Source organism: Acinonyx jubatus, chromosome A3, assembly GCF_027475565.1.
Source record: "Acinonyx jubatus isolate Ajub_Pintada_27869175 chromosome A3, VMU_Ajub_asm_v1.0, whole genome shotgun sequence".
Taxonomy (NCBI): domain Eukaryota; kingdom Metazoa; phylum Chordata; class Mammalia; order Carnivora; family Felidae; genus Acinonyx; species Acinonyx jubatus.
In genome coordinates this window covers 63156474-63177643 of record NC_069388.1, presented here as the reverse complement: position 1 = coordinate 63177643, position 21170 = coordinate 63156474, and the positions used below count along the sequence as shown (strand labels likewise).

At 40.9% G+C, this 21170-nt stretch overlaps 1 protein-coding gene across 5 annotated transcripts in view; it reads right to left on the bottom strand.

Moving 5' to 3' along the window:
* Positions 1 to 21170, bottom strand: part of CAMKMT (calmodulin-lysine N-methyltransferase) — a 405258-nt gene that overhangs the window by 64662 nt on the left and 319426 nt on the right. For all 5 annotated transcript variants that reach the window (XM_027072551.2, XM_027072553.2, XM_053200545.1 and 2 more), the window contains exon 4: positions 607 to 667. In XM_027072551.2, coding sequence (XP_026928352.2) covers positions 607 to 667 — 61 coding nt within the window. The remainder of the gene's footprint in view (positions 1 to 606; positions 668 to 21170) is intronic.

The following is a 21170-nucleotide window of genomic DNA, read 5'->3' as shown; positions in this document are numbered from 1 at the left end:
ATTTATCAAATATTCTGCAATGATTTCCCTAGCAGAAGTTTAAAGAATGTCCTTATTGTGGTTTGTTTTTTTTTTCTTTCTTTTCTTTTCTTTTTTTTTTTTTTTTTGACCTTCACAATCAGTAAGGATTGATTGGAGCTTCACTTTTGTTTCCCCAAAATCAAAGTGAAATAAAATGCCTTGAGTGGAAATCAAAAGCCTTTGACATATAGCAAAAAGCTTGCTGTGCAATATTAGTACCCAAAGGCAATTCAGATTTCTTTTTCAGAAGCAACATGTTTTCACCATGAACTTTTTTTCCTTTCTTTTTATTTTTTCTTCCTTCCTTCCTTCCTTTTTCTTTTTCTTTCTTTCTTTCTTTTTTCCTTCTTTCTTCTTTTTCTTTCTTTCTTTCTTTCTCTTTCTTTTCCCTTCCTTCCTTCCTTCCTTCCTTCCTTCCTTCCTTCCTTCCCTCCTTCCTTTTTTTCCTCTTTCCTTCCTTTCTCTCTTTCTTTTTTATATGTTTCTAACAACTTAATTTGAAGAATGCAATCATGGCAATCGTTAACATGCAGATACAATATCCACAAGGGGCTAAAAAATATCTTTTTAAGTGCAGCTTTGTACCTGAATATATGACTGTGCTTGAGGCAGTAGTAAGCCAAAACCTCTTCAGATGGCCAGATGCCTGGAAAACACAAGAGGATACACTTTTTGATTATAGGAGTCTGTTCTATAATCATTCTCGTAAGAAATTGCTTTTAAAAATAATGTTCAGCACAAGGTATTTCCACCTGAACCAAACTTAACATAATTATTACTTGTAATATGTCATATCACATGGCTTTCTTTTGTTGTTGATTATAGCTCCCTCCCAGATAAACAGTAAAATATCCTAAATAGATTTTACTACATTTCAATCACAATAAGAGAGCAAAAACAATAACAATCAAATTACAAATATTAAAAGTTCAGTTTTAATGGGATTTCAGGTAGATAATCTTGTACACATGAACATTCTTCTCAGCCAATCCATAAGCATCAGTTGAATACCTACTGTTTATGCAGCCCATACGAGGCAAAAATAAATGAAAAAATCACTTGCAAGGAGCAAAGAAAAACCCCAGAGGTCATTATACTTTTTTCTTTGATTCCATCCTAATCTTTTCAAACATGCACAATGATTTCCTTTCTGCAATTAGAAATATCAAACTGGAGATTAAAATTAAGAACTTTAAATTTCACCAACTTTTGGCACATCTTTAAATTTAACAATAATCCTCCCCACTAAAGTCCATGTATGGGCATTTTCTAAAATCATCTCTTAGAAGTCATTTATTCTGACCACTTATATAATCTTCATGAATGAATGTGAATTCCTTAAAAATAAAAAGACAAGCATGGAAATGACAGTGTCTAGTGGTTATCACAGGATGGCAGGGTTGCAAGTGCTTTCAATGTGTTTCCTTCACACTTTTTTATATTTTCCAAAGATTTTCACAACGAATGTGAATCACCCCTATGATCAGAATTAACCATGGTCTTATGTTTTCCCCAAGGGGCCAGACTCAAAGCTCAGGCAGGCAGGGCACCAGCATCTCGCTCTGCCTGAGGTTGAGAAGGCTCTGCCTTCCCGAGGAAGAGCAGTGAATGTTCACCGCCTTAGCACTGAACGCTCTTCTAATGGGTCTGGATGCAAAGCTGAAACACCTAATGAGCATTAAATTTTTTTTCTCTCCCAGCTGCATCTCCAGCATCAAAGAGTGAGAAATCCGAACATTTCAGAAAAGAGGATGGCAAAGAAATGGTAAGTAAAAGCCTAAGGGAATCAATGGGTAAATATAGGGACAGCAAAGACAGTGACCCCACAGAAGCATGTGCTGCAGGAGAGTCCAGTCAAGTGTGCTCAACAAGTTCAGCCTCCATGGTATTTCCAGTGGAAACAACAGTTTGGGAGAGAACAAGGTCCCCAGCAAGAGGCGTTGGAGTCGTATTTATGAGGAAAGTCAGAAAGGCAGTGGAGTAGGGCAGTTAAGACCACAGGTGCTTTGGAAACAGACTCGTTGGGCTCCACTCCCAGCATGTTGGACTGCATGCCCTAGCTGAGTAACCTTGGGTAGTTTACTTAACCTCTCTGTGCCTCAGGTTCCTCATCTGTAAAATAATCTAATTGTAGTATCAATTTCACAGAATTGCTGTGAGGATTAAATACATAAAATACACGATATGTATGTAGAACAGTTCCTAACTTATAATGAGCTCCAAGAAAAATTCATCGTCAAATGTGACTCTCCTGAGGCACCCAAGCGGCTCAGTCGGTTAAGCATCCAACTTCGGCTCAGGTCATGATCTCACGGCTCTTGGGTTCGAGCCCCGCATCAGGCTCCCTGCTGTCAGTGCAGAGCCGGCTTTGGATCCTCTGTCTCCCTCTCTCTCTGCCCCTCCCCCGCTTGCTTGCACGCATGTACGAGCTCTCTCTCTCAAAAATAAATAAAACATTGGGGCGCCTGGGTGGCGCAGTCGGTTAAGCGTCCGACTTCAGCCAGGTCACGATCTCGCGGTCCGTGAGTTCGAGCCCCGCGTCGGGCTCTGGGCTGATGGCTCGGAGCCTGGAGCCTGTTTCCGATTCTGTGTCTCCCTCTCTCTCTGCCCCTCCCCCGTTCATGCTCTGTCTCTCTGTCCCAAAAATAAATAAACGTTGAAAACAATAAATAAATAAAACATTAAAAAAATAATGTTATTCTCCTGAGAAGGGGGACAAAAGAGTAGAAGAGAGAATATGTGGACCCCAGACAATTATCCCAATGACAGAACAGATGGGGAACATTTTTGTCCTGCTCCTGCCCGTGAACGTTGCCACACCCCAAAGTCCTTAATACCTGGCATACCTCCTCATAAAAAGAACTCCATAAAGACTAAAGCACATAATAAAATTTTCCAAAGGAAGAGCCCAAGACAGTATTCTACACCATGTGCGTATAATCACCAGAATAATAAATTTCTTTATGCCTTTAGTAGATGGTTTTGAGGTTTTAAAAAATAATGATAGGGGAAGGGTATTTAACTAAAATTCAAGCTTTGATTAAGTACAAAAATGTGACTTCTAAAATGCACAGTCTTTCAAGAGAATTTTATAATTTTCTCAAAAAATTATAGAGGTTGATTTTTAACTAAATTAAATACAAAAATATGTAGAACAAAGTTAATAAAATCACCTAAAATTCCACCACTGCTATATAACCCCTAGTATCATTTTGGACATCATTCCATAAAAAGCTCTCCAAGCAGGGGCGCCTGGGTGGCTCAGTCGGTTGGGCATCCGACTTCACCTCAGGTCATGATCTCATGGCTCGTGAGTTCGAGCCCCGCATCAGGCTCTGTGCTGACAGCTCAGAGCCTGGAGCCTGCTTCAGATTCTATGTCTCCTTCTCTCTCTGCCCCTCCCCAACTTGTGCTCTGTCTCTCTCTGTCTATCAAAAATAGATAAATGTAAAAAAAAAATTAAAAAAAAAAAAAGCTCTCCAAGCACAAAGATATTTTACACAAATGGCATCTTATCGTGCAGGTATTTGGCAATCTGATTCTGCCCCACTCAATATGTGATGGACAACTTCTCATGACAATAAAAATCTACTTGCATCATAATTAAAAAAAAAATTTTGGGGCGTCTAGGTGACTCAGTCAGTTAAGTGTCTGACTTCGGCTCAGGTCATGGTCTCAGGGCTGGTAGGTTCAAGCCCCGTCAGGCTCTGTGCTGACAGCTCAGAGCCTGGAGCCTGCTTCGGATTCTGTGTCTCTCTGTTTCTCGGCCCCTCCCCTGCTTGTGTTCTGTCTCTCTCTGTCTCTCAAAAATACATGTTAAGAAAAATTTAAAAAAATTTTTTTTAATGTTTATTTTTGAGAGGGAGTGTGCACCAATGGGGGAGGGGCAGATAGAGAGGGAGACAGAAAATCCGAAGCAGGCTCCGTGCTGTCAGCACAAAGCCAGACGCGGGGCTGGAATCCACGAACTGTGAGATCATGATCTAAGCTGAAGTTGGAGGCTCAACTGACTGAGCTGCCCAGGCACCCCACATCATTGTGTTTAAAGGCTTCCTAGGGATTTTATGTCTGCATCATAATTTATTTAGCTAGTTTCCTCTTGATAGAAGTTATTTTGAGTTCTTGATATAATGAGATTATAAACCGTGGTACAACGAAGACACTTTTTTTTCCCCAAATGTGGTTTTTCTCCATAGGTCAAATGCCCAGAAATGGGAAATCTGGTCAAAAGCTAAGTACATATCACCTTGTGATATATCAAACTGTCCTCCCCTAAATTTGTACCAAAATATACCTCCAAATAAGAGTGTTTACTTCCTCAAAGCCTTGCCGATGAGATTTTGACAACGTATTTTATCTTTGCGAATGTATTAAGTTTTTGAAAGTGATCTCAGTGCACATCAAAACCACAATGAGATACCACATCACATCTTCTAGGATGGCTATAACCAAAAAGTCAGACGATAGCAAATGTTGGCGAAGATGAGGAGAAATTATATAAAATGGTAAAGCCACTTTGGAAAACAGTCTAGCAGCTCACCAAAAACTTAAATATAGAATTAACATATGGCCCAATAATTCCATTCCTAGGAATGGACTCAAGAGAATAGAAAATAGGTCCACACAAAAATCTGTACTCATGTACATGTAGCAGCATTCTTCCTAATAGCCAAAAAGCAGAAGCAACTCAAACGCCTATCAACTAATAAGCACATAAGTAAAATGTGCTATGGCCATGCAATGGACTATTACTTGGCAATTAAGACATAAAGTATTGATTCATGCTACTACAACACAGATGGAACATGAAAACATTGTGCTAAGTGAAAGAATCCCAAAGCAAAGAACCATGTGCCTACATGTTTCCATTTACATGAAATGCCTAGAATAGGCAAATTCATAGACACAGTATAGAGTGGTGGTTGTCTAGGGCTGGGATGGTTGAGAGTAAATGTGGAGTGACCTTTTACCAGTGATGAAATATTCTAGAATTGATTGTGGTGATGGTTCCACAACTCTGTGAATATACTAAAAACCACTGAGTGAACTGTGTGGTAATGTGAATTATATCTCAATAATGTCATTATTTAAAAAAGTTTTCTCATTCCTATTTGTGGAAACAGTGGTCTCTTTTTTAAAGAAATTTTTAAAGTTTATTTATTTTGATAAAAAAATTTTTTTTAAACGTTTATTCATTTTTGAGAGACAGAGAGAGACAGAGCATGAGCGGGGAAGGGGCAGAGAGAGGGAGACACAGAATCCGAAGCAGGCTCCAGGCTCCGAGCTGTCAGCACAGAGCCCGACGCAGGGCTCGAACTCATGAACTGTGAGATCATGACCTGAGCCGAAGTTGGACGCTCAACCGACTAAGCTACCCAGACACCCTTCTTTATTTATTTTGGGAGAGAGGGTGGGGGAGAGTGAGCAGGGGAGAGGCAGAGAGAGAAGGAGAGAGAGAATCCCAAGCAGGCTCTGCGCTTACAGCAGGGCTCGAATCACGAAACATGAGATCATGACCTGAGCCAAAACCAAGAGTCAGGACACTTAACTGACTGAGCCATCCAGGTGCCCCTAAAGGATTTTATTTTTAAAGAACTTATCCAGAGTTTAAAGAGCCATTGAGTTCCATGAGAATGATCAAGACAAACAGCAGGACCCATCCCCTCTGACCCAGTCTTTCTCCTTTCTCAGAAACTAGTACTTCTAATTCTTTTAGTTGATGCTTCTGGCAATTACTTCCATATTTCTACATATGTGTGTATTGTTACTTCTTGATTTTTCAGTTTCAGGCAAAATCTATTGACCCCCACTATGGAAGATAAGCATTTTTCACTTTCATCTATATGCCTCTCCCCATGCCACACACACCATGCTCCTTATCCACCCACTATCACCGTCTTCCTATCATAGATATATTATAATTTTGGGAAGATCACTACTCTTTGTCAATTCCCTTATGGCCATGAAATAATACTGAGCCATGTAGTAAACTACGATTGCTTTTCCTCTCATGTACAATTTTCTTTCCTGTGGAGTTTATAATTGTCCATTTTTTTTCTCATTTGCTAAGATTTTTATTCAATCTCAAAATCCAGTTGTCAATTTCCCCTCTCAGTACATTCATTCACATCAGGTATTCTTATTTTTTTTAAGTTTATTTATTTATTGGGGGGGGGGGGAGAGAGAAGGCACAAGCACACAAGCAGGGGAAGGGCAGAGAGAGAGAGAAGGAGAAAGAAAACCTCCAAGCAGGTTCCGCACTGTCAATGCAGAGCCTGACATGGGGCTGGATCCCATGAAGCATGAGATCATGACCTGAGCCAATATCAAAAGTTGGACACTCACTGAGCCATCCAGGTGCCCTCACATCAGGTATTTTATCAACGTCATGAGGAAATCTCGCCTGGTGCCTTCTGATCTGCTTTTGTCTGGAACGAATGTGCCCTATGCATGGTGCACAGCTGATCCCCTAGAATCAGTCTTCACTATCATTCCAGGCTCTCTTTTGCCCTTTTGCTGTATCTCATCTCTTGTTTCTCTATCCTTTGTCTTCTTCTCTTGGTTTACTTCCTCATTTTAATGCAACATATCCTCCAGTAGTTTCTTTGAAAAAGTGTGTGGGAAGTAAATGTTTGGGAATTTTTCAGGATTCAGTGGGTAATTTCAACCTGGAAACTTGATGTTCTCAGATCCTCTAAAGTTTTTTGGGAAGTTCCGTTGATGATTTCCTGACCTCCATTTTTACCTGTCCTTTTTCTCTGGAACTCTTGCTATTTGGATGTTGAATCTCCTGAACTCATCCTCTAATTTTCTTTTTTTTTTTAATTAAAAAAAAATTTTTTTTTTCAATGTTTATTTATTTTTGGGACAGAGAGAGACAGAGCATGAACGGGGGAGGGGCAGAGAGAGAGGGAGACACAGAATCAGAAACAGGCTCCAGGCTCTGAGCCATCAGCCCAGAGCCCGACGCGGGGCTCGAACTCACGGACCGCGAGATCGTGACCTGGCTGAAGTCAGACGCTTAACCGACTGCGCCACCCAGGCGCCCCCTAATTTTCTTATCTATTCTTCCCTGCTTTCTAGTTCTCATTGTTTTCTACTTTCTTGGAAATTTCCTCAACTTTATCTCCCAACCCTTTTATTGTTCTTTTCATTTATGCTATTGTTGTTGGTAGTTCTCTGAATATTTCTTTTTTAGAACATCTTACTCTTGTTTCAAGAATGCAATCTTTTAAAAAATTGACAGTATTAATTAGTTTCTTTTAGGTTTTCTGATCCTTACATAGTCTGTTTTCTTCATGCTGTTGGGTTTGTTTGTGTGTTTGTTTTTGCTGATGTTCATTGATTTGGGTACCTGTCACATTAAAAGGTTTCCTCAGATAGCTGGTAATTCTTTGTTGTTTGCTTAAACATAATCATAGGAAGATAAAAAGCTGGTTGGAGATGAAGACGGCTGAATGGGTGGGCACGGAGTGGAGTGTGGGTGGCTCTGTGTATGCTCACCCAATCCTTCCAGCCTGCTTTTGGTACTCTCTCTGATTTCAACTGTGCCTGGTGTTCCTTAATCTAAAACCCTTCAGGTTAACCCTCTCCAGAGAACAAATCTCTTCCACTGGGGGTACAGAAGAGGAAGTTACTCAGCAGACTGGAATAGGGATGTAACTGCTTTATAAACAGCTTTCAATCAGTCTTCCTTACTTTAGCCCCCTTCAACTCCTACTTTTACAATTGCCCCAATTTCTGAGCCTTTCAAAGTTTCAGATGTATGAATTGGTTTGCTTCTCAGCGTTCTCAACTGCTGGCTTTCTCAAATCTGCTAAGTCAGTGACTTCTCATCCACCTGCTTCCCAGGTTCCAAAATTATGTTGTTATATGCCCCCTCATTCTATCATCCTTGTGTGTTTAGGTCTTAAAAACACCTCTCTATAGTGGTTTACTACAGTTTCTCAAAGGAAGTGATTTTAACGCATTGTTCAACCCCCATGTTTACCTGAAATCCAGAAATGTCTGGTCTTTTGAAAGTAACTGTTTGTGGGATAATTCTGGAACCCAAGACCTATAGTAACGGTTCTTATCTCTCATAACGTACATTTTAGTATAAATGCTTTAAGGTCTGAGTGGTGGGGTTTCAGTATGCATCCCAGGAGAACAGTGACTAGAAGGACTTCATGCAACAGAGAGAAACTCATTGGAAAAGTGATGAGGACAAATTAAAAAAAAATTTTTTTTAATGTTTATTTATTTACTTTGAGAGAGAAAGAGACAGGGGCAGAGAGAGAGGGAGAAAGTTAAAGAGTCCCAAGCAAGCTCTGCACCACCAGTGCAGAGCTAGATGCAGGGCTTGAACCCATGAACCATGAGACCGTGACCTTAGCCTAAATCAACAGTCGTATGCTTAACTGACTGAGCCACCCAGGCACCCCTAAATTTTAGGAGGACATACAAGCCAATGACATGAATGGGGAGGTTTTTCTTATGCTTAAGATTTTTATAGTCCATTAATAATACTGTAGGACTCTATCAATCAATTATAGGCATTTCTGCTATATTCTTGACATCACCCATTGAGACAGAGAAGAATGACCAAAGTGGCATTTAGAGTAGCTAAAGCATTGATCCCCCAAAAAGCATCACAAAATATTTTAATTAATGACTTATTCTAGATAACTTGTTTCCTAAACACATGTCATGAATTAGGATACTTCCTTAAAAGTTATTTGAAGGCATATAGTTCTCTACGCCTTAGTGCTTTCTATATAAATTGAATTCATTTAACTCATAGGAGAAAAGTCTTCCTTCATCCACTGGGCCTCCATAAAAGCATTAGTTAAACAAGAGCTCTGTTTGGAAGAAAAAAAAAAGAATACTATATTATACTTGGGTTTCCATGGTCATTTGATTTCATTCCATTTTCTTTCAAACAAAGGATTGGTTCCCTGCAGATGCTTCTGTCAGAACGGGGCCTGCTGGATATGACAAACTTCAGAAAGCTGTAGCCAGCCAACACTAAAATAAGAAAAACTAGCTATCCATGTAGCAATAATGAGGGGGGAAATTGCCAATGCGATCTATTTTATGTACGCAATCACTTTTTTGTTGTGGGTTAAGTAGCTAGTTTAGAATTATTTTAAATGCCAACTTTCATAGTTAGTCTGGAAACAAACAATAAATCCGTTATTAACCTGAGGGCTGAACAAATCTTGAAACAAACTATGTGGATGATAAGAGATAGGAGTCTCTAACTGAGCGTGGGTCCTCCTAGATCACTTGCATCTGAGAGCTTTTTGCTTCCCCAGAGTTCACGTTAAAGGAAAGTCCTAAGACTCTGCCAGATGGCACTGGACCCACAGCACTGCTGACTCTTGCTTCTCACTCTAACAGCTTGTACTTGGCCCATGGGGACAACACACCCAGCTCGTGAAGCAGAGAGATGGTTTTCCTCTGATCAGCTGATAAGGCACCCAGGCAGCAGCTTTCTTTACCCTCCTCAAATGAAAGGGTCACATCTATTACACAGGAGTCAGAAGTAAAGCCTCTCTCAAATCTGAGAGGAGACCAGCACACCCTTAGCTAAGCTGTTGACTCTTCTGGAAGAAGAAGCACACTGGCAGGTGTTACGAAAATGAAAATCAGCTAATGTGGAATGGGTAGGTAAATCTCTTGAACTGTTTTCAGTGTTTATACTCTGACTCCTCTTCCTTAAACATTTCTGCTTTGTCACTAATATTTCGACCCAGAGTGGAAATCCAAAAGAGGACTACAGAATGCTCCATAAATATTTCGGGGGCACCTCCTACATCTCAGGCCCTGTGGATCGGCAGAGAATGAGACAGCCTGGTAACTGGAGCTTCCGTCTAGGTAGAGGAGATACTGAATAAATAATTACACAATTAATGTGCCTAAGTATAATTATAATAAAGGCTATGTTGGAAAAATAGAGGGTACTTCTGAAAACATATCATAGGAGACCTGACTTGGCTGGAAGGGAGGTTGGGAGGAGTCCATCAGGGAACACTTCCCTGCAGAGATGGCACGAAAAGCCAAGTAGGGCAGGAAGAAGGGGACAGATGAAGGGAATGGTCCATAGTAAGGAAGCCCCATGAGCTAAAGCTTTGAGGAGGAGAACAGTTCGATATTCTAGGAATGGAAACAGGGTCAGTGGAGCTGCAGAATATATGAGAAAGGAAGACAGCAGTACCAGGCGAGATTGGAAGTGTGGTCGGGGGCCAGATGCCACAGGCTCAAAGCCACATTAAGATTTGCAAATTACGCCTTAATATAAATAATACATTTTTTTAATTTTTTTAATGTTTATTTATTTTGAGACAGAGAGAGACAGAGCATGAATGGGGGAGGATCACAGAGAGAGGGAGAGACAGAATCGGAAGCTGGCTCCAGGCTCCGAGCCATCAGCCCAGAGCCCGACGCGGGGCTCGAACCCACGGACCGTGAGATCATGACCTGAGCCAAAGTCGGACGTTTAACCGACTGAGCCACCCAGGCGCCCCTAAATAACACATTTTAAGCAGCAGAGTGGTATGATCAGACTTACATCTTAGAAGATTTTAGATTACTCTAAAGAAAACATATTGAAGAGGGGCAAGAGGAGGCAGCGAGAAACTGGGTAGGAGGCTACCACAATGACCTAGGTGAGCACTGACAGTGGCCTGGGTGATGGTTAGCAGAGATGAAGAAAAGTGGGAAGATATGAGCTATATTCAGAAAGTACACTGACAAGACTTAGTAGTTAATTAGATGGAGGGGATGGTAAGAGAGAGGAAAGTGTCAGATATGACTTAGGTTTGTGTCATGGATTAGTAAGTAGGTGGGTGATGCACAGCAAATGCATATAGGATTTTCTTTCAATTTCATATGAACCGAGGAGGCTGGGTTCATGGTACAAAAACACCAGCTAGTGGTTTGGAGTCTGATTCTGGCTCTGGCACTGATAAGCTATGTGATATTGGGAAGTGATTTGGCCTTTCTGAACTTCAGTATCCTCATCCCCAAGAATCTAGGCTTGGGCCAGATTATGCCTAGGAGGACTTCAAGCTATAAAAAGTTGTAATAAAAAACCAGATTTCATGCTCCAGACTTAAGAGTCCAGTTTGAGGACTGGCTCTGACGGTTGCGTGACCTTGGGCAAGCTTCTTAAACTTTCTAAGCCTCCATGGAGGAGGGCACTTGTTGGGATGAGCACTGGGTGTTGTATGGAAACCAATTTGACAATAAATTATATTAAAAAAAAAAACAACCCGGGGCACCTGGGTGGCTCAGTCGGTTGAGTGACTGACTTGGGCTCAGGCCAAGATCTCACGGTTTGGGAGTTCGAGCCCCGCGTCCGGCTCTGTGCTGACAGCTCAGAGCCTGGAGCCTGGTTTGGATTCTGTGTCTCCCTCTCTCTCTGCCCCTCCCCCACTCATGCTCTGTCTCAGAAATAAACATTAAAAAAATTTCTTTTAAAAACCCAAACTTTCTAAGCCTCATTCATTCTTTTATTCAACTTATAATTATTGGCAGCCAGGTCTGTTCTAGAAGCTGGAGATCCAGAAATGATTAAAACAAAGCCCTTGCCCAAATAACTTCAATAGGGGCAATAGGCAGTAAACAAGATAATTTCAGATAATGATTAATGTTGTGAAGAAAATAAAACATCAATGAAATTAAAAAATAACTACAGGGTGGGGGGTATTGCTACTTCTGCCAGCATTGTGCAATGCCTCAGTTCTCTCACTTATTAAGTTCCAGCAGTATAAGTACCCACTCAGCATGGTTGTAAGGATTAAATGAGATAATATACATAAGGCACTTAGAACGGTGCCTGGCACATAGCAAATTGTTTTATAATGTTAGCTATGGTTGCCACTGCTTTTTGTCATTGTTATTATTTTGACATATTTCTATCCAGGAAATTTTATCAGCCTTGATTATAATTTATAATACTTTCAGGGGGATTATGATTCCTAAATCGATAAAAAAAAAAAAAAAAATCAACCCCAAATCAAACCAAAACTGAACTGGGGGAAAATTCACCCTAGCTTTGGGAACTTCGAAAAACGACTGTACATAGAATTCCATAAAAATGGACAATACTTGTGGGCGCCTGGGTGGCTCAGTCGGACTTCACCTTAGGTCATGATCTCACGGTCCGCGAGTTCGAGCCCTGCATCCGGCTCTGTGCTGACAGCTCAGAGCCTGGAGCCTGCTTCAGATTCTGTGTCTCCCTCTCTCTCTCTCTCTCTCTCTCTGCTCCTCCCCTGCTCGTGCTCTTTCTCGCTCTCAAAAATAAATAATCATTAAAAAAATTAAAATAAATTTTAATTGTCTTCCTGCTCTGACCCATTAACAGAGTTGTTCTGAACAATAAATTACAAGTGCAGGCCTCCCTGTTTTGTGGAGCCAGGTCGCAGAGAACACGGGTCCATCTGGATGAAAGGGAATGTCTGCGTAGTCGGGTACAGCGAGCTGGTGGACGCCTGCCTCGTGACGTTCCAACATTTATCGAATGCTAAGTATCCTCGTATACTAAGCGGTATACGAGGAAATCAAGGGACGGAGAGGTTATGAAAGCCTTTCCCCCAAATCAGACAGATATTCTGTCATGAAGTTAGAATTTGAACGCAGGTAATCTGACTCTAACGAATGCTGTTAGTGTTAGTTTTTATTACCATTAACTAGCAGCATCACTAATTGGACACTCACTGCTTCACAAACACTGGGCTATTTGCTTTATATAGATTATCTCATTTAATCCTTAAAACAGCCCCGTAAGGTATGTACTATCATTACGGCCAGCTAAGGGGCACAATGAGGTTTGCTGACGCACACAGAGCTGAAGTGGCTTCGCTCAACCTCCAGGGCCCGGTTTCTTAATCACTGCCCTGCATTGCTCGAACCCTCGTGGTTGGTCCTGAAATCCAGGGAACTAGTTTCTAGTTCTCATGGCTGTCAATAACTAATTTTAGGACTTTGGACAAATCATATTTGGGCTCTAGCTTCAAGAATAAAATGGAAGGGTCAAATTGATTTCTGAGGCTTCTTCCAACTCTTAAATCCAGCGGCTATAGATCATTGTGCGTTTCCAAATGAAACCTGTAAAATGGTCATTGGGCTCTAGCCCACAACATTTTAAAGAAATTCGATCAGTTTAAATATTTTATTTGTACTATAGGATCAAATCTAAAGGAAATATTTTAGTTAGGATTCAAAATGGTCTCAGAAGTCAAACCTCCATCACCTATTTTAATTGAATTAGCACTGCCTTTGTTAACTCAACCTCATAGCTTCAGAAGAGACTGCTCTATCATTGTATTCTGGTGGCAATAGCTTTTTTTTTATTTAGTTAATCCAGCATATTAATAACAACCTCCTCGAGTAGAATTTTTCCTCTCCAATACTGAGCATGGTTCTCAGATAAATACCGTATTTTTTTCCTCCTATTTTCTCCTTGTCTGGGTACCAACCACCCTTGGGGCAGAAGAAATGTTCCCGAAGTCTCAAAGCACAAGTAGGACAGTATCTCCCAGTGCAATCTTTTTGGGCTTAAGACCAGAAAACGCTCCATCCCCATTGGTCAGAGAGGATGTCGGAAAGTGAGAACAGTCATGTCTGGCAAAGGAACACCCAGAGAGCTCCTAGCAAGAGAAGAAACATGGCCTGTGTTCCCCTAGAAACAGCACATTCTCCTCATAGTTAAAGAGAGAGAGAGAGAGACAGAGAAGACAAAGAAAGACACAAAGAAAAAGAAAGAGAAATAAAGCAGGGAGATTTTCATTGCCAGTTTTACTTTAAGTAACACCCCCCACCAAGACCTTGCTGTGCTCAGTGTCCTCAGAGTGGAGCGATCAGGCTATCATTTTAAGGAGAGCACCCTTTTTCCTTTTAATATAGGACTGTGTTGTGTCTTGAAGTCATGTGAAAGCAGCAAGGTGTCAAAGTAGAACAAAGAAGAAAGTATTAGGGGGTGCCTGGCTGGCTCAGTCAGTTAAGCATCCAGCTCTTGATTTTGGCTCAGGTCATGATCTCATGGCTCATGAGTTCGAGCCCCGTATCAGACTCCGTGCTGACAGTGCAGAGCCTGCTGGGGATTCATTCTCTCTCTCAAACTAAAAAAAAAAAAAAAAAAAAAGATTAAAAAAATTGTTTAAGTATTAGAAATAATTGTTATTTTTCCTTATCTTAGGCACTGAGTCACTTCACCAGCTCAGACACACACTTCTTACGTGGCACACCAAAGAAAAGTAGAGAGTGAGACCCCCCCGGCACCCCCCCACCCCGTCTTAGTCACCTATGATTTGTGAACTTGATTTCTGAAGCAGCTTTCTACCTTGGGGTCCGGCTTTATCTCACTTCTAGGTGAATGCTAAGACTGAATTCCAAACAAATGGAAAGCCTTGTGCTCCAGGCAGACTACATGCTCTGCGCATTTATGAAAGCCTCCCTGGAGAGAAAATGGTATTCAGGGGGTGCGTGTCACAGGTGCCAAAGCAAAGTGCATCTATTAAACGGCCCTGGTATTAGGCTTTTTAGGCAGAACTTATTTATCGAGCAGTGTGGTTTGCAAGGTGCACATCGTGGTGTTTCAAAACTGCCTTCGTTCCAAGTTCCTCCTCTTAGGCCTGCGAGGGGGTGGGGGAAAGAGAAAGCCCGCCTCCCCCTTCTTACGGCAGGAATTGCCATTAGCAAGTTCCAAAAGGAAAAACATCATTAGGCAAATTGACACGGTAGATATGGCAACATCTCTGTGTGCTGAGGGTGTTGAGGTTCGGTCTCAACCCACTTTAAACAAACCGCTCTCTGCCATTCTATCTGAAAGTAAACGTGTGGTGTTCAGTGTTCAGATGGCATATATATATATGTGTGTATATATATATACACATATATATATATGAGTTGGCAGAGAATCTCAGCTATGCAAAATGGCCTGGGTCTGTCCTTCCGGGCTCCCTGCTCATCCTCATTCATTGATACAAAGGAAACATGACGGTCTGCTCTCCAGAAATTTCTGCTGCTGTCCAAACTCGGGCAGCTCACTGCAACTAATGTGGAAATAGAGTGCGAAGCACGTCCTGGCTGTAAACACAGCGGTCTTGCTCTGTCAGGGCCATCTACAAATGGCTCCAACCAACTTGTACGATTGTCTTTAACACCTTTGTGTATTTTTTAAAGAAATGAATTTGATTTCATTTTCCTTCCCCAGTTTTCAAATAGTCATTAAAAATTAAACAACACCGGGAAAGGCTTTTGTGATTATAGCTTTCATTCTCCTGCAACAAACTGGATCTATAAATTTACGTACCATTGTAGATGTAAATTACAAAATTTATATTCAACTATATTAAAACATCTATTCCAAAAATGATTACCAGTTGTGAAAAGCAGACAGGCTTATCACTTGCTGTCAGTTGTTCATGTCTAGTTAAGCAATAACGTGCTAAAACTGCTCTTTTGTTTTGTGTAAGAATTTTGGCAATAGAAGAAATGAACGCTCAGTTAATAAAAACTCAGGCTGCTTTTTGCTTTGATGGAGGAAGCAGCTGCCTGTTTTCATTTGCTGCAGAGCAGCAAAACCCATCAATATAATAAGCAGCTTAGATGCACCCATCCACAGCATCTGTAAGGATATAGGGCTATTCGCTCAAAACCAATCCCTGGTTTAATTTTAACAAAGATGTGTCTGACATATTTGAAAATGCATTATAATAGGTTTTGAAACATGAACAATTTCCCTTTCTTTTAAATACTTTTTCCGGATTTGAAAGGTTAGTATACATAGCTGAATGATAGCAACGATAAAAACCTGTCCAAACGGTGAGGCCATCCTAAAACAAGGGTAGTAAAGGGAGCAAATCAAGAGGCACCTATTTGGTCCCCTTCAGAATGGGAATCATTCATTTGAATGTGATTTCACTCATTTATTCATTCAGACAAGTATTTACTGAATCCTTACTGTGTACTGAATTGGGCTGGATACTGAGGCCACCTTTCTTACTCTCAGTGAGTTCACCCTTCAGGGGAAAAGATGGGCACAAAAAAAACATAAAGTGAAACAATGCCGCAGGCACAGTGATGTTAGATGTGCACCTTCTGCTACCTCTGTTTTTTTTTTTTTTTAAATCAAATGGGTAGAGAACACAGAGGGAACGAACATGAAAAAATTAAAAATCAAATACTGTCTCCTCTATTATACAGTCACACACTTCATTAGACATTCCTTTAAGGAAACTGAATTATGTTTAAACACATGTCAAACTGTTTACGAGTGTAGCCAAGAATTACCACACTTTGGATAAAAGTTTTATGATTTTAAGTTTCATTTGGACAGCCTCTAGTTTTACAGTAACCACAAGATACCTTTACATGATTGCGAGTATACCACACGGCAAGCCTAGTAGAAAACACAAACTTTCAAATAACTTAAAATGAGATACAGTATGCTTTGGCTAATGAACGTGCTATAGGGATTTATTTTATTTTATTTTATTCATTTCATTTCAGTGCTGGGGGCATTCCAAAAAGTCAGATAATTCTAAATCCTCCTCTTCTAATTCAATATCACATAAGCGGGCATTTGTCCAGGATCGGCTAGGGACCCGTTTGATGGTATACATAAGTGTAGGGTTAGCCATCAGCTTCTCAGGATACAAAATTTAAATGAGCAGAAACATTGAGGAAATGCTCCCATAAATGAGAGCTAAGGGTGTTCTCATTCAAACGTGCGCATTGTGAAACACACATACCTGGGTTTTAAAAATAGAGTTTTAATTTTGAAACAATGTCAGATTTACAGAAAAGTAAAAAGTTGCTGAAACAGTACAGAGAGTTGCTGGATACACTTCATCTGGTTTCTCTCATTATCAACATCTTAACATCGATCAAAACTAAGAAACTGACACTGGTACGTTCATATTACACTATATCCATGGGTTCGTTTTTAACGGGAGGGTAACTATTCAAGTGGAGAGCTAGGCAGGTGTCTGTCAGAAAGCCAAAATTTAAGCCTAAACGACAATACTAGCATCTATCGTATGTTTCCTTCCCTTAATTTTCTTCCTTCTTCTCAAGTTACTCTAAAGAAATTCGTATCAGATTTAAGAATTAAAGCAGGGCACAAAATGCATATAACTCAGGGTTAAAAAAAAAAAATCTGACCCCATCAAGGGAACTGTGTAGCCCAGCTTCCCCACTACATTATTGAATGGGCAGAATATTACTTCTAAGTCATTATTCACATAGAAATTCTGATTGCCCCTATTCAATTAATACTTTCATATCACAGTGTGATATGGACCTTATAACCAATCTTGTGGCAGCATGAGTTAAGAACCACAAAGAAGTCAGAGGTCATTATTTTTCAGCCATTCAGAATGTTTATAAAGCATTCACTGCGCACCCTCTCCTCTCTGTGCGTGCTTTCTTACCCCCTCTGCTCCACTGCTTAATGGCTGGGTACAATGCTTCCAGAATCCTGCAAAGATTCATGGGCTCCATACTGGTTAATGGTAGTCTCTCCAACAGCAAGTTGGAAAAGACGCCTTTGGGGAGATACCCTGTAGCTACAAAGAGTGGTTGCCGTAGACCGCGAGAAGGAAATGTCTGTTGTTAAAGCCACCCAGTCTAGGGCATTTTGTTAGGGCAGCACACATTGGCTGAGACAGTGGTCAATGGTTCGTGCCTGATATTTGAGTGAACACTCCCTCTCTAGCTCCAGTACATTCTAAGCTGAAAGAACTCCCTCCCTAAAACATACACAGGACCCACAGCACAGACAGAGCACAGCCATGGCCTCAGGAGAGCCCTTCACTCGGCCTAGTCCTTTCTGCCCTCCCTTGATTCCCTCAGTGCCCTCTCTATCCCTCTCATCATCTCTCCTACTTCTCACTTCAATCTCGACTAAAGTTTTAGCCTCCGCTTTCCAGTTAAAAGAATTCACAATAGAAAAGCAAACATTAATCACACTCTGATAAAGACATTTTGCTGGTACCGCCTTCAAGGTTTTATAAAAACATTTTAATCTGCTTCTTTGTTATCTTGAAACAGAAACTCCTTGAGGGCAGGGAGCTCATTGCTTCTCTTACCTCTCTGTGGCATGTTTACATGATGCATGTGAAGGCATGCTGAAATTGTGTATACAGCAGTAGCCAAATGTTCTAAAGCTGGAAATCACAACAATAAAAAAAAAAAATGAATCCCTTTTCTTCTGCAAAATCTAATGTTGAGCTTTATATGATGGATCTCCTCAGGACCTGAGTCTAGCTGTAAATGCAATCATGGGTCAATTCTTGTGTGGATAAGTTTCTAACTGCACTCAATCCACTTTCACTGGCTTTCTTATCTATATCCACAATCTGCAGGGCTGGCAGGACAATTATCACCAGAAGACAGGATAGATGCTCTGGGGAGCAAGGCTGTCCTGGGCCTGAAAGGTACATGCTTACAAGGTTCCAGGCCAGCAACAAAGAATCCACATTCAATAGGCCATCTTTCTTTAAATCAATCCTTTTGCCTCATTCAGCAGAGCACGTGTCATGAGTGCTCATATCTGGGGTTTATCTGTGGATATCTACAAACAGGCAGGTCTCTAATCATAGTAGCCTGGAATGAGTCCCAGAATGGGCCCTTTAAGTGACTTGAGATAGAGAAAATGGTTCTCTTTTCTTTTCTTTCTTTCCCTCCTTATTTTATTTTGACCTCCCCCCCCCTTTTTTTTTGGCTTTGATGAAATTTATAACCTTAACCCACAGAGCAAAGTGTTTTCTCCGAGAATCACAACTCTTGGAGAAGGGCCTTCGAAATAAACTATTTGAACTGAACTATTGCTCTAAAGTTGACACCACAATCATCTTTCTGTTGGGAAAAAGACAAAATTCTGGAGCTGTTATATTTGTCACTGGCCCTCTCACACCAGGACAAACAGGTGCATTTAAGTTGAGATCAAAGTGCACGGGCTGAGTTGCTGGGAGTGGAGAAGTCATCATGGTCTCTCTGGACTCACGCTGGACTTCTCACGACAGAAAGCAGATTTCCTTCTCTCTCCAGCAGCAAAGAGTTCATGTTATCGTGAACCCCATCATTCCTCCTCCTAGGCCCCACCCGCAACACATGATTGAAAAAGGGACTTCAAACCCAGACCATTTCATTTAGACTGGCAAATGTTTTTCATTTGTTCATGTTGCCCAAGCGCTGAAGAGATTTTGGCTGACCAAATGCTATAATCGAGGTCTAAATTCATGCCACAATTGACACGGGAAACAACCTTTTGGGAGAATAGAAACCAGTGTTGACCTACCGTGAGACTACTTAGCTACTACTTTTCCTGGGAGCTTCAGAGAAATCTCGATTTATGAAGTAAGGCCCAGAGAATTAAGGGACTTGCTTGTTAGCCTTGGCTAGTCAGTGGCTCAGCTTCGGTTAGAACCTCAGTTCCCTAATTCCTCTCCTTGGTTCTCTTTGCAGAGGAAGAACTGGGGCAGCAGAGCAGGAAAGACATCGTCGGTTGCGTTTGCATTTTGTGGAAGGATGTTACCTTCCAGGTGGAAATCGGTATTTGAAGAGATGAATCTTACTCCTTCCAATTTCAACATATTCGCAGACTCTCAGGAATCAAATGTGAGTCTTGTCGGTTTGTATTTCTCAACGAACAGTTTTGTGGAAATACGCACTCTCTCCAAACCATACCGTGACATCCTGGCTGGAGGAAGAGGCTATAGTAACATTCAGCTGCAGCCCACCTAATGGTGGAACCTCTGAACTGAGGCCAGGAAGCAATGAATAATCTTCGGAAATAGTGACCCCTTTCTCCGGAATTACAATGATTATGTGCCTTGTTTTATAAAATTGGGCTTCTGTTTGTTTTCAGGAAATTTATTATCCACGCGGTCATTATTCCCGCTTACTCAAATGTCCCCCATGCAATTTGCCTTGCAATTAAGAGTTTGCAGCAGATCCCAGCTATTCTTTTGATTCCCAGCATTCCAATCATAATAAAAGTAATTTTATTTTATTTTGTTGTGTCTCAGGAGGGGAAATCATGTAATGTATACAATTTTCACACACACTACCGTGTTGAGAAATGTAATTTTCTGCGTATTCTCTTCTAAGAATATTTTCCACGTTCCTGGATTGTCTCTGCACTCAGAAACGGGATTGAAATCTCCACTTTGGTACTTATCTGAGGCTGTGATAGCTCAGTCGTCTGCCGCCGAATGCCAAGATAGAGGGAATCTCATCATCCAGAGACCAGCTGCATGATGGGCAGTTAATAGATATATCAAACCTTAGGATATATGCTAAGCTGAAGAGATGATTGGTTGGTTGATACACTGATTGATTAGCATAGGGAGAATGGGTTTCTTCTTGACAACCTAAGATTATGCTTCAACTAAGCTCAAATTGCTTACACCTCTTCTATTGGGTTTAAAATTACAGTCCTGTCATCTGAAATCTCTCTTCAATGAAATTTTTACCATATATAAAAATTAAAGGGGAAAAGAAAGTAGGAGCACTGGAGAAGAGTAAATGGAGTAGATACATTTCATGCTACCGTTGTTGATTCCACTAGGAAAAGTTGATATGTAAATCCCCTCAAAAAAAAGTTACACGTCTCATAAACGATTACTTGAATATTACACAATAATTCAGGGGGAAAAGTTCAGTATGCTCATGTTAGCGAACACCGTATTTTCCAACACGTTAAAGGTAGATCTCCTCTATGTAAATATGTGACTCAAAACAAAGCCCCCTGTTGACCAGGTTTACGTTCAAGGGCACACAGACTCTATCCTCGGACTTCTAATATTTTTAACTGCTGGCATGCCTTCCAGGGGGCAGGGGGAGATCGGGCAGACTTACAGAGCCTACGGATTAGCTTTGTTTTCGAAGCAGCTTAACGCAAGTAGTAACTTCTTTAATTAGCACTAATGATCCTGAAGATAGTCACATGGACATCTTGAAATATGTGAATATTGTGCCTGTTTCCCACGCATGTGGCGTCGGCCAGGCTTTACGACGAAACAAAACCACTTGAACGAAGGAAACACAACCTTGTTCTACCAAACTCTAAACTGATGTGTAAGCAGTACTGAATAAAAATCATCAAGATGTTTTGCACAAAAGGCCTGCATTTTGGAGCTCTATAAACGTCTGATATT